Genomic DNA, 13,574 nt, shown 5'->3' on the forward strand with positions numbered 1-13,574 from the left:
AGATTCTGCGCTTCCACTGCAGGTGGCGCAGGTTCGATCCCTGGTCAGGGAAGTTCCGCATGCTGCGTGGTATGGCCCAAAAGAAAAAAATTTAAATTAACAAAAAAAAGATAACTATTAAGATTAACATTCTAGTCCAAAGGGCAAAATTTTTACTCTATCCGTTGTGTAGAATAATTTCTCAAACTATGACTTCAAACTATATTCAGAGTCCCTTCAGAATTCATTTCAATAAGTTTTACATCTGCCTTTTCTTTGTCTAACATTCCCGTTCTTTTCATAACCCAGGATCTTCAGCGGCAGGCTTGAACACTGGAAACCGAAGCTGTCCTCCGCTGCTCAGGCCTCCACGCCGTCAGCGGGCCTGCCTTTCTCGTGGTTTAACGAAAGCCGGAAAGGATCCTATTCCTTCAGGAACCTGCCTGCATCTGCAAGTCCCCTTCAGCCTTCTCCTGAAACTCTAATTTCAGATAAAAAGGGGTCTAAGGTAGAAAACACATGGATTAAAAAAGCAAACGAGAAAACCCCCAATCCTTCCTCCTCTTCGATCTTTGGAAAGCATTCTCAACTTGTGTGTATACTCTGGATCCGAGAAACCAATGCGATAACACTGCAGTAAACAATGCATGGTATTTCCTGTGTGGGGGAGGAGGAAAGCCTCATTTAACCATCACCTTCTTTAATACTGTTCCATTCTAGATTGTACGTTAATCTTTGATTTGCCTGTCTTTTCACATACTGCTACTTAATCTCAGTTTGACAGTCAAGCCATGCTGGGAAAGATGCATTTGAATCATGGAACAGCATGATAGATCTGTTTACCAAGTATTCCACTTTAAATTACATTACAAAACTATTTTTGCTGTGCTCTTCAAGATTTACTGGAAAACAAATAAATTTGGGACTGAATATGTGTTCAATATATCTAAATGAAACTCTTTCAAACAAACCAATGCTGACATAGCACCCTTACTTATTTCTTCTTTTAAATCAAACTTCCATGTTGATAAACTGTTACAATTCTGTCACCAAAGTTTTTTAACTTTAGCAGAATGAGGAATTACATGCTTATTTGTTTTTAAATGCACAATGGTTATTTCCAGCATGACACTGCAAACCTTACCTAACATTTTATTGAAACATACGGTGGCTGACTTTCACATGTTTGGTCTCCTTTTATCAATGTTCACTTTTCTTTCTCAAACAGAAACCTGTGACTAATGTTAACCTGAATTTAATTCTTTTCTTGAGGTCAACAGCTCATAAGGTTTTGACAGAATTTGGGGTCATATCTCCAATGACAGTGTCAAATGGTAATGCGCTGTGTTAAATGCTCACCTGCTTAAATGTTTTCCTAGCCTAGCTCCTTGCGCTCTGATTTCGTCTCCTTTTCTGAAGTTTTAGCAAACTTGGCATTTGTTTGGTACTGAATTCTCTAGCCTCTGGCATGGTATTTATTCTCAACAACCAGCTAAACCCAATGCAAGGGAAGGAACCTAATGGAAAACTAACAGTCCAGTTTCTAAGGAAGGGGAATAGGAAACAAGATGGTGTTGGTCAGGTGCTTAGAGTTCCAGGAAAGCCAGTCCTTCTAGAATTATTAGCAAAAGAAGTTCTGGAAGCAGAAGGCCACCTTTGGTCTTGAAACATTTTCAGTCTTGGATCTGAGAAATCTAAATGTTGTTTGAATAGATTCTACCATTATCTTGCACTGGAGAGACACCAGATGTGGTTTAAAATGTTTTTACAAATGCAGCTATGTAGTCATTGTGAATTTATTTGACTTTAATATCCGCTGAACATTTTAATGAAATTCTGGGCAAGTTTTACGTACACACCCTCAACCTCCCCAACCCCCAGGTGGTTATTTGGAAATGTGTTTCTGTCCGTGCTGCAGCCTCTTTGGTACTCCGTTGGTGCTGTGCAAGAGTCGTATTTTAGCATGTGACTACTAGTGTAATGGCAGACCGCGACCTACCCCAGAACTCATCACCTTGAAGGTTACATCCAGGAGAGGATCTGCTATCTCTCTCAGCATTTATCACGGCCAACAGCAAGCGATCCTTCCCAGGGGGTGCTCAAGCTACCTTTCTAATATGGATTGCCATCTGTTCCTAATAACTCAGGCTCACCACACCATCTTGTATTTTTACTTACAATGATTAGGGTCAAAGAAGATAGGTTTATTAATATTACCCCTCTGAGCAGTTGCAGAGGATAATGAATGCTGTACCCTTGAAGAGAGGTTGAAGAATCATTTCTCTAAGACATCTATTCTTTCACGTGATGGAGAAAGCGCCCAGAATTCCCTATCCAGCGCAGAAGGCACAGTGTTCTCAACCACTGCCGGGTGAAGGTCACCAAACCAAATATGAATCTCTTCTAAGATTACTTAAAAAGAGCCTTTCCAGAACTTGCAAACATACCGACCTCTGGTTCACTCACTATGCTCATTTAACAGTGAGCTTTATTTGTTTTTCCAGAATTTTACCTTCAGTGATGACTTCAGTCCCAGCAGTACCAGTTCAGCAGACCTGAGCGGCCTGGGAGCAGAACCCAGAACACCTGGGCTCTCGCGGTCCTTGGTGCTCTCATCAGATGAGGTACGCGCACGGCGCTGATGCCAGAGCTGCTTGCTCATGTCATGCATGTTACCGAGGAACTATAACCGGGGAAAATGTTTTTAGGCAGATTTTGCATGTCAATCCTCATGATTTCGCTCCCTCTCTGTCTCAACATGGAAACAGAGTACTATTTCTGAGCCCCTTTAAGCTGTCTAGGGACCTCCTCAGCTTTTCTTTGATATAAATGGGATGACTGTCAACAGAGGGTTGGGGATGGGAGGCTGGGCACGGGAAAGCAGCAATAGGGAAGGGCCCAGAAATCCCAAGGGACGGAATTCCCTGGAGGCCCAGTGGTTAGGACTCCATGCTTCCACTGCAGGGGGGCCCGGGTTCGATCCCTGGTTGGGGAACTAAGATCCTGCAAGCTGCGAGGTGTGGGAAAAAAAAAAAAAAATCTCGAGGGAGTTTACAGACGATCCATCCCCCTCCTCCCTCACCTTTTTCACCATCCCTGATGTTCCCTCTGAGTGGGGAGTGACCCCTGATTGAGAATCACCGCAGTGGAGAGGGGAGAGGTGTGCGGTTATGATAAGGAAGGAAAACTGGGGGAGAACCACTTACTTAGAAAGCCAGGGTCAAGTGTGCATTGCAATGGATTCTCAGGAGATATAATGTGCACAGGAGGGCAGAAGATGACACTGGTGATTGACTTAGTGCTCCAAGAGGTAAGTAGAGGAAGAAATACCAGTACTGGGGGCGGGGGTGGGGCTGGGGAGAAGTGCTGTAAGTAAAGATGTATTCATCCTAAATATTTGTTCTTAGTTATTTCTTTCTAACGTGATTTTTGCTTTGTAAAACTTTTTTTCCCCTTTAAATTCTTCTGCCCATATTCTTCAGGCTTGGCATGATTTTAATTGTATTAAAACTTTGTACTGTACATGTGTGTCTCCTGTTCCTGTAACACTTTTCTTTTTGGTTCCTTTGTTGCTCTCTCACTCAGAGCCTGGATATGATAGATGACGAGGTGAGCTCTCAGTGGGCTGTGTGTGGTGGCTTACATGGTATTGTCTGACACTTCTTTTCTTTCTTTGCAAATGATTTAAAATCAAACAAGACAAGAAACTTTCCTGTGTAGTGGGGGGTTTCCTCGTGTTAAATAGTTTCACTCTCTGCCCTTGTCTATATCTTAGTTGAAAAGACATTCAAGAGGATCTCCAGATTGCACCTGCAGAGTCCCTTGCTGTGCCTCCCATGACCATTACCCTGACACAGCCCATGGTGTTTCACCTCCTTTGCCTCATCTCAGCTTCCCCATCCCCTCCTCTGTGTTCCCTGCATGGTCACTGAGGTGACGCCTGTCTCTCCTCCCAGATTCATCATTGCCTTCGTCTCCTCTCAGCTTAGTGATTCTAGGAACCAAGCTGCCCTTTGCACTATTCATAGCAATGTCCTGCATTGGACAGAGCCTGGGATTTGGAATAAACCAGTAAATGCTGAGCTCCGCCACTTACTAGCTGCGTGATGCTGGACAGATCTGTAGACTTTCTGGGCCTCACTTGCCTCGTTTATTAAAAGTAATTATGGAAATTACCAGTCCTACCTTCCTCATGGGTTTGCTTGCTGCTCAAGTGAAATAATGGCTGTGAAATTTCCCCTAAGAATGCTTGAGGACTTAATGCTCTCCCCTTCTAAGTAAAAGATATACCTCCGTATTACTAAATGTATCTTTACATATCTCTGATATCTTAGCAGAGGATCAGTGCAGAGTGATGCATTACATATAGAGATTAATGATGTATTCGTTTTTCTGCATCTGATAATCTTTCCATGGTGTTTTAACTTAAAAACTTGCAACACTGGAGTGTATTTTTCAGTTTTAAACTTCCTACATTAAAGTGCTTTGTTTGGGGGAATTTTGAAATTTCCAAATACCTAAACAAAATGTAGAGTTAATAACTTTGTGTATGTTACACATACAGCTAGAACCATTCGTTTACTTTATGGTTTAAAAACAAGTGTGGCTGTAGTAGGCAAGAAATGGCTTTTGATAGCGTCACATGCCATACTGAGCTACAGCTTCTCGGTCCTTTAACAACCCTGCGTAACATTCCTACCTCAGATTCTTGATGACGGACAGTCTCCCAAACACAGTCAGTGTCTGAATCGGGCCGTTCATGAATGGAGCGTGCAGCAGGTTTCTCACTGGCTAGTGAGCCTAAATCTGGAGCAGTATGTCTCTGAATTCAGTGCCCAAAACATCACTGGAGAGCAACTCCTGCAGTTGGATGGAAATAAACTTAAGGTAAAGAATTATATGTTTGTGTTAGGTTACCAAGTATAATTTGTATTACACATAGCACCTAAAACGTTTCCGTTAGATGAGAGCATCCTGCGTGTCTGAGAGGTACTTCTCACCCACAGTTAGCAGAAAGGACCTTGAATGATTTCTGAGGGGTAAAGGAAGTTTTGGAAAGGTGTCGGGTTCTGAATCAAACAGTAGGGCTAGAGGCTCACTCCATTGCTTCCACCGAGCAACACATGGTCCATGTATTAACTCTGCTTACTTCCTATGTAGTATGAGCTTTAATAATGGCCGATGTGGACTCTCCCAACCAGGTCCATGAATCTTCCCTAGTTTTAACTCATTGCTCCGCCACCCTCCCTCTTCCCTGCATACCACTCAAAAAACGGGACCGCGTTCTCCCCAGAACTTTCTTCCCCCACCAAGTGCAGGCCGTGTCTTCCCTCCCCAGCCCTGGCACTCTCATTTTCACCTGTCCAGTCCATCTCCTTTAGAGCCTGAGGTGGCACCTACCCCTGTGGAAAAAGGGCAAAAGGAGCTCACAGCCAGCCTGCCACCCCCAACCTCGGCCCCCTGCTGGGCTGACCGGCAGATGAGTAGCTCTTGACAGTCTTGAAAAGGTTAGAGATCAATCAGTAGCCTGTGAATATGAAGGCCCATTGACAAGGCTGTCCCTGTTGGGGAGATGGATGCATCCCGCTGTTGATTCTGAAGGTCATGAAACATTTAAAGTACGTAACCAACTCCCCTTATTCTGAATTCCAAGCTCATCGAGCAGCCTCCTCATTATGATCAGGCTTCCTTTATAGGTCTGCCTACAGGGAGAGAATGGCTAATCGTGCTGACATGAGCATTCTGGTCCCAAAGACGCTTTTGGCCTCCACTGTAAATGAATACATTGGCAGAAAGGAAGCCACTTCGATTCTTCCTGCCCTTCTTGGAGCCCTCCGTGGCAGCAGGTGCCCACTCCTGTCTTTTGAAAATATCAGTGAGTTTAGCAATACTTTTGGCTGTAAATGTCTACAGCCCAAAGGTTGGAGAAGCAGAATTGTGCCCTTTTTCCATTCACTGGCCCATTAATTACCACTTCAGAAAGCATTTATTTACTTGCTGAGCTTTAGGAGGTACTGTGCTAGGGACTTCAAAGTATAAAAGAACAAATAAAGCTCAGCCCCACAGTATGTAGATTTTTGGCAAACGTAATCAGCTCTTCCTCCGTTTCTACCTCTTTGATTATGTTTACATTAGTTCTTGAGTTTGAACATCTTGTGATATCAACCTCATCATAAGCAGAGAGGTCACTGGTTTTCAAATTCAGTTTGCTTATGTGTTTCCTTCTTAGGCTCTTGGAATGACATCATCCCAGGACCGAGCAGTGGTCAAAAAAAAACTCAAAGAAATGAAAGTGTCTCTAGAGAAGGCTCGGAAGGCCCAAGAGAAAATAGAAAAACAAAGAGAAAAGCTGAGGAGGAAGGAACAAGAGCAAATGCAGAGGAAGTCTAAAAAGACAGAGAAGATGGCAGCTGCCACAGAGGGTGCTGGTGAGCAGTGACACACACGGAGAAGTTTCCACCTCTTCCTGCCCTGCTCTCCTCCGGAGGATGAAGAAGAAGCTGATGACAGGGGTAATGTGCTCTAGGCAGACTGGGGAACTGTGTGTTCAATAACTGCATTTTCTGCATTAATAGAGTACACTCACTCTTAACCTACTGAAATAATCCCAAGCCACCTTTGGTTTAGCAACAAACCAAGGATCTCATTTGTGAGAGGTGCAAAGTAGCAAGCAGTGTTTCCCTCTTCTTTGTGTTGGGTGGGTGGTGTCACTTGAAGAACCAGTGTGATCCTGCTCAACAAGAGCATGACCACCGTGGCGTTGTCCACAGAACGCCATGCATTTTCAGTATGAGATCCTGCAACAGAGCAATGGCATGTAGCTGCATGGCCGAGAACACCGCTCTGCCATGAGATCTGGGCTGCAGAATCTACTCCGGTGTGTGGGAAAGGTTCCCCCTCGTTTCTGTGTCTGGACACTGAGAGAACCCCGCTGTGGAAATGTGGGTGCTCTTTGCCTACTGTGGCAAAAAGCAAGCAAACTGTGCTGCCTGCTGGGCATTAGGAAGAGAGAAAAAAATGACACTTATCTGTTAACCCCAGAAGGAAGCAGAAGCCTTAAGAATGTGGATGCGGGCATTACCTTGGGGTTCTGAGGGTAACATTTATCCTCCAGATTTAGCCAAACAAAGAAAAATTCAGACGTTAGTGCAGCCATGGGATATTGGGATCTGTTGTTTACTTTGCTACTGCTGCGTGTTCAGTATTTCAGCAGCACTGACACACACAACACAGTTCCTTTTCTCCCCCAACAAATTGAACAGAAAATTGATTTTTAAGGAAACCAACATTTTCAGGTTTCCTCTCCTGGGAACATTCCGGCTGGTCTTCAGCCTGACTATGACACAATCAGGAACTCATCACATATTTTCTACTCAAGATTTCCCAAGTGGGCTCAGTTAGACTTTTAAGAAATGTACTTTTAAGAAAAATAGAAATACCAGTTAGAGAAAAGTTAGATTTGACTAACATTCGACCAGAGAAGCAATTTTATTGAGCACACAGAATGTTCCCATAAAGCAGAGCTGTCAGTTACATTTTAGAGATGTTTTGAATGGTTTTTCTGAGCCGTTCTCTTTCATTCTTTGGAGATCTCCACTTTACAGTTAAAGTTTGTTTAAGACGGTACACATGATGCAGGCTGGCAGTGCAGGCGGTTATACTTATTTTAAAGCCAGTATTAAGGATTTCAGTGTTTCATCAAACTAATTCAAGTGCAGGAGAGTGGGGCAGGAGGAGGAGAAAATAAGCTCCTCTTGAGAAATTTCAAATGATGGATTTTCTGTTGTCATTGTTGTTGTTGTTTTGCTTTTTATGCTCATGCATCTGGTTCTCTTTGCTGCATTGGCTGTAAAAATGAGGTCATCCACTTTCCAGAGGACGAGTTTCAAAATAAGAGTTGAGGCCAGACCAATCCTTGGACAAGTATTCTACTTCCTTTACTTCGGTTTTTTGGGGCAGGGGGGGTGGTCTCTGTCCTTGTCTTCCACTGGAAATGTTCTATATGCAGAGCTTAGGGGAAGGCTTTTGAAGGTTACAAGTAACAGATAATGTAAAGGGGCTTCTTCCCATATAGCTCCATCTCCTATTTTGAAGCATTGTGATTTTTTTTTTTTTGCTTGTCTGAATATCCAAAATCTGAAACTGTCTAAACTAGAAATTTATAATCTTGTTCTTCCCTAAGGCTTGTTTCCTTTTCAGTGACAGAGTGTTGTCTGTTAAGCCTCAGTTCCTTTGTCACTAGGTATATATCATTCATTTGATCCTCAGAAACATTGTCATAAAGTAACATTGTGTTTTACAATTATCAAAGTCACTACCTATTTTTTTCTATTGTCATTTGGGGTATGATAATGAAACTCCATACTGGAATCTCTATTAATATTTTGAGATAGGCGGTGCTTTGCTATTTATTAATATCATGGGAAACCAGGAACCACTATCAATGAACTACAAAATTCAGCACATCTTTTCAATACTAAAAAACGAAATTAGTCAAAATCTGGTAATGCTAGTGCTTGCTATTGTAAATTTTTGCCATTTTTGCTTATCTTTGGGGAAAAAAAGTGATCTGGATCACACTGGAAGTTTCACTGTATTCATTTTAAGAGTGGAAATAGAAGGATGATTTATGTTAAGTTATGTTTACACTTTGGTAATATTTGAAAATGGAAGTATATACTGGAAATGTGTATAAGTCTCAGTCTCTGCACATAATTTATGATCTATTATATTGCATTTTTAGATGTCTTAGAAGTATTGTTCTTTAACTTTATTTGTACACTTACAATGTTTAGATCAACAACCAACTGACAATATTATAAATCAAATTCTTATTCCTCAAATCATTTAGTTTGTAGTATAACAGTTTTGATTTTTTAAGTTAAATTATAGTAATTTTAGGTCCTAATGAGTTATTTTAACATTACTAATTAAAACTGCTGAAACTGATTAGATTGTCCAACAAAGGATAAAGAGTAAACAGATTGATAAAAGGATATGAAAACAAAGTGAAGGACCTCAGATCTTGTGAACATTTTGTTTTCCTGTTATTTCCTTTATTGACTCTGGTGCATGATGCCTACTTGAGGTTCCAGTGTCTTACACAATCCTAACTTTAATGCTAGTGGTTTTCACGATCCTTACAATTTAGCCCAGAACTGTTGCTTCATGAACGTTACAGACTTTGTAGTTTTTTTTATTTATCAGAAAATGAACAAAAAGGGAATATCTGGTTACTATGAACTATATTCCTTAAACGACAGCTCAGTGTGACTCTAACAAAAGCCAAAAGTGTTTTGGGGGTACAGGTAATGCTTTGGGGGACAGGAGATTGTGGTGAGGCCAAGCGGTAGACAGAGAGCATTGTATGAGCTGGGTGTCTGGGGCAGGGTGTTCCACTAAAGGACTTGGATTACTTTATTTAAAGACTATCTCCCTTAAAGTAACTCACAGGTTATGTAGTAGTAGTTTTCTCCTTCTTTTCTTTGCCTGAATCAGAAGTTTACTGCAGAGTGATAAGTTAGGGTAGAAATCTAATTTTGTCCATTCTCACACACTGATGAAGTCCAGCATTAATTTCATGACAATAAAGTTACTCTATACTATCCTCCTTCAGCTGGGGTTGACATGGATTTCCCACTCTCAACATCCCGTAACCATTTTAACCCACAACAGTTCATGACTGCAATGTGATAGGTGCCTCTGCTTCTAAACGGGGCGTGAAATGGGAAAACTACCTTGTGCTTCTTTGTTGTCGTTGGAAACAGAGGGGCCAAGAGGCCAAGAGAGGAACCAAATGATCCCTCGTTTTATCCTGTAGTCATCGCTACCCTGAAATCTTGAGATAGCCCAGGCCCAAGCTACAGGCCCAAGCCATGTTGTTTGATCTAGCACTTTAATTAGCCTTTATGGTTTCTGCCGAAGACAAAGACTTCTCGGCTAGGTTCTTTGTGTAATAGGATTAATGTGTGCTTTAGAATTATATTTTAAAAGGTAAATGAAAACTCACATTCATATGGCTATTCTAACTCATCCGTAAGTGTTAAAGGTTATACAGACCAAGCTGCAAGAGAGGAGAACCAGTGTTTGGCCATACTATTCAAGAAGTTTCAAAAGGAGGTATCCCAGCAATTCTAAATGGAACGTCTATGCTTGGGATGTGATGTAGCCCCTTCATTACATGGAGATATTTCAGAATTACCAACTTCCATTTGAGTAAATTTACTGTCCCAGTAGAGCTGCAGATGAGGGGCATTTCAACTTGGTGGACGGCAGTCACTAGGCTTCAGGTCACCTGCTTAATGCCAAGTCCTTAGTGCTTTCTGAAATGAAAAGATAAAAAGAAAAGCCCAGTTTTTAAAATATCTTTTTCCAGTTTACCTTTAATCAAGGATCTACCTGTACACTGTTATGAAGCTAAGCATTTAAGGATGAAGTCCAGAAATAAAATGTCCATATTTCTACTAGAATTGCTTTCGTTATGATGATAGGGGTGGGAAGTAAGTTCTCAAAAAGAAGCAGCGTTGTAAGAAATACGAAATGTGCTTCAGAAATGCACTCCTGAAGAACAGCCTGTGTATGCAGGCAGATCTTGTTTATATTTGTCTTAGGCATTTAAAGTCTCAGGAAACTTAGTCTTGGTCCAAAACACTGGGGAAAAAAATAACACCAGACAGTACAGCAGTAGTATTTAAAGTAGTGGCATAGAATAGACCCGACCTAGAAATCAAAGGGCAAAGAAAAAGCCTACAGAAGCAATTTCCCCTGGAAAATGAAAACATCAGGCTCTACCTTATGCTAAACAGAGGGTCCTGACGTGCTTGTGTGTGCGTGTCTGTGTGGATGTGCTGAGGGAATGGTGGTTACTGGAAGGCTCACGTGTGTGAATGTGTGGACCAAGCATGGCGCGTGACCTGCTTCCAGACCTGCAGAGTTGGGGAAAGAAAGAAACACGATGATTTCCAATCCTCGCCCCTCCCCCCAGTCTCCCCCCCCAAATCGCTGGGGACTCGAGAACGAATGAGGTAGAGAAGAGAACAAGAGGCAACGTCTCAAGAATGTGCATGCCATTTGTGTAGACGTACAGAACTACATACGTGTGACTATATCTCCCACCGTACATACATGCACATAGCGCAGTCACATGGCATCAAAAATATATATTGTATATGGAACTTGGTATTGTCAGATAGGACCCTGAGCAGTATCATAGCCTTATTGCCACTTTTTTTTGTGTGTGTACATTGAATGGCTCATGAGATTTTAAGAGATTTTTTTTAATGTATTTCTATTAAATGCACTTATCCTTTTACATGTTTATATATTTTGGTAAAATTGGTTTATTAGATACTTGGTATGTTAGCAAGATGAAATTTCCTCACACGTTTGGTAATGCTTTGATGTCAAGATTGCACATTGCTGAGTTGAAGCTCAGAAGTTTATACAGCTTTGGGGATTTTCAGCTGCAGACTGCAGTTTCCTTGGCTAAAAATTGCACTGTGTGTTCCTGTGCATTCGCTCATGCTCTAAAATTACATATTTGGTCGCTGTGATGCATAAGTCACTAACTGCTGGCTCTCCAATGGCAGCGCTGCTGTCACAGGACCATTTATTTACTCCTTTTGTGGAGTGATGACACAGTTAGCTCATCACCAAATATAACACAAGTGGATAGGAGCTTGAGTGTGTTGTTGGAAGGTGTACACTTCTGTTTCCTTCAGCTGTCTTATTCACACACCCAGCTTTCCTGTTAAGAATTTAATCTTTCACCCATGAAAGAACAATTGGCCAAAATAATTAAATCCCCTTAAAAAGTGGAAATTAGGAGGCCCTCCAGCTAGATAACACCTCCAACAACATCAGAGTTAGTTAGTGCTTAGTGAAAACCCTTAAATATGTATGTATATGTTTTCCTTAATATTATTTATGATCATCACTACTGCTTTTGTACCTTTTAATGGTGTTGCAGTTAAACCACTAGTACACCTGCTACATATCACTAACAAAACTGGCCGGCTGAAAACAAAAAAAGAGGGAGAATGAATTCTATTCCGTTGTAGAGGAGTTGATTTATTTTCATCTTTCTTTGTGTATCACTAAAGGAAAACAGTTGTTTGGAAATCATTTTAAGTTCAGTAAGTATGGATAGCATGTTATCTGAAAATTTTAATTTGTACCTTTTGGTGTCTGATCATTTGCATGGAAGAGACAATAGTGCCACGTCTGGATTGTTCTCTTGTGCTTGGTTAATATGTACTTCTCTAGATTGTTCTGTTTCAAACGCCATTTCTTACTCTTTGGTTTTCAGAGGCATTCAAAGCAAAATATCACAGTGGTCCTTTGTTTTCTAACCAATCTAAAAATTCCTTGATTAAAGTTAATTTGTTAGTGTAAATAAATTTCTTGCCAATGAGTATTATTGTTGTTAGACAACGAATGCAATAAAAAGAGAAATACCAAGATCTGTCAAAGTAATTTTCTTTTCCCCCTCTTCCATTTTCACTTTCAACTAAAACAAGCCTTGACTGGGTAAACCTGTATTAACTGTCAAAATACACCTATCAATCAAGAGCAAAGTGCACATTTTCCATGGAAATGACACTAAAAATAAGTTTTAGCCCTGGTAAAGTGTAAATTGGCAGCTCGAATTAACATTTGAAAGCACAATTATGGAACTGGGCATAAAGTTAAAAGATCAAAGCTCCCACTGGATGCTCCCTCACCCACCTTTCTGTCCCCTTCATGGCTTCACCATCACAGCTTCTGATACCTATTAGCCAGGAGCAGGTCTGTGACAAATCCATTAAGCAGTTGGCCTCACGCAGCACAGGGCAAGCTTAGAGTCAGCCCACCCCAGAGTATGGGGATCCTTTCAACAGTCGTATTCCTAAAGGCTTAAATGTTCAGAAGACTGAATGTAACAAATGGGGGGTATTAATTTCTCTCTCACACAAACACACACACCGTAATTTATCTGTGACTAAACCCTTGGCAATGAAAAAATGAGCAAAAGTAAAAGGAGAGTTGGGGTAACTGAGGTTCCTATTTACTGGGAAAGCCATATTTAGAAGGGAATGGGAATGGCTCCGAGTGTGCCAGGATTTCTAACGGCTTTGCTAGGGAGGTAGGCCTGGAGCTGAGGACAACTTCTTAGCGCATGTCTGGTTGTCCAGCATGTGAACTGGAGGCTCTGAGTGCTGGGACTCTGATGACATGTGCGTTCATCCTGCTCTTTGAACAAAACAAGGCAAGGTGGCAATAAGCTCATGGGCTCTCAGGGAAAACATGTTTTAGGGAAAGGACTTTCTGGGTCACATATACTTAAGTTACTTAAGACCTGACAACTGACGTAATGATTTCAGCAATTCCATTTAAAGGATTTTTACTGGTAAATGAAGTGGTCAAATATCCCAAGACTGATGTGATACCGTACTCTCAAAGAAGCCTTATGCATCACATCTGTTCCCAGCTAAACACACTTTCATCTCTTGTGATGTCCAAATTTAGGGTCAGCATTCATTGTTCAGATGAGATCACTGTGGCCCCTTAGATGTGGCAAACAGTGGAAATGAGGAGCTCCCAGTTGTCAGGGCCTG

The 13,574-nt window shown here is 41.5% G+C and overlaps 1 protein-coding gene across 17 annotated transcripts in view; it reads left to right on the forward strand.

Annotated features, from left to right (window-relative positions):
- PPP1R9A (protein phosphatase 1 regulatory subunit 9A) overlaps positions 1–12,430 on the forward strand; it is a 313,162-nt gene extending 300,732 nt beyond the window's left edge. For 10 of the 17 annotated variants that reach the window (XM_059073785.2, XM_059073788.2, XM_067042517.1 and 7 more), the window contains 5 exons: positions 289–487; positions 2,484–2,603; positions 3,565–3,588; positions 4,684–4,866; positions 6,209–12,430. In XM_059073785.2, the coding sequence (XP_058929768.1) occupies positions 289–487; positions 2,484–2,603; positions 3,565–3,588; positions 4,684–4,866; positions 6,209–6,418 (736 nt within the window). In that variant the 3' untranslated portion in view covers positions 6,419–12,430. The remainder of the gene's footprint in view (positions 1–288; positions 488–2,483; positions 2,604–3,564; positions 3,589–4,683; positions 4,867–6,208) is intronic. The other 7 variants (XM_067042526.1, XM_067042528.1, XM_067042519.1 and 4 more) reach the window with 4 other exon arrangements.
- Positions 12,431–13,574: the final 1,144 nt, after the last annotated feature.

The sequence above is a fragment of the Kogia breviceps genome, chromosome 9, assembly GCF_026419965.1.
Source record: "Kogia breviceps isolate mKogBre1 chromosome 9, mKogBre1 haplotype 1, whole genome shotgun sequence".
Lineage (NCBI taxonomy): Eukaryota > Metazoa > Chordata > Mammalia > Artiodactyla > Physeteridae > Kogia > Kogia breviceps.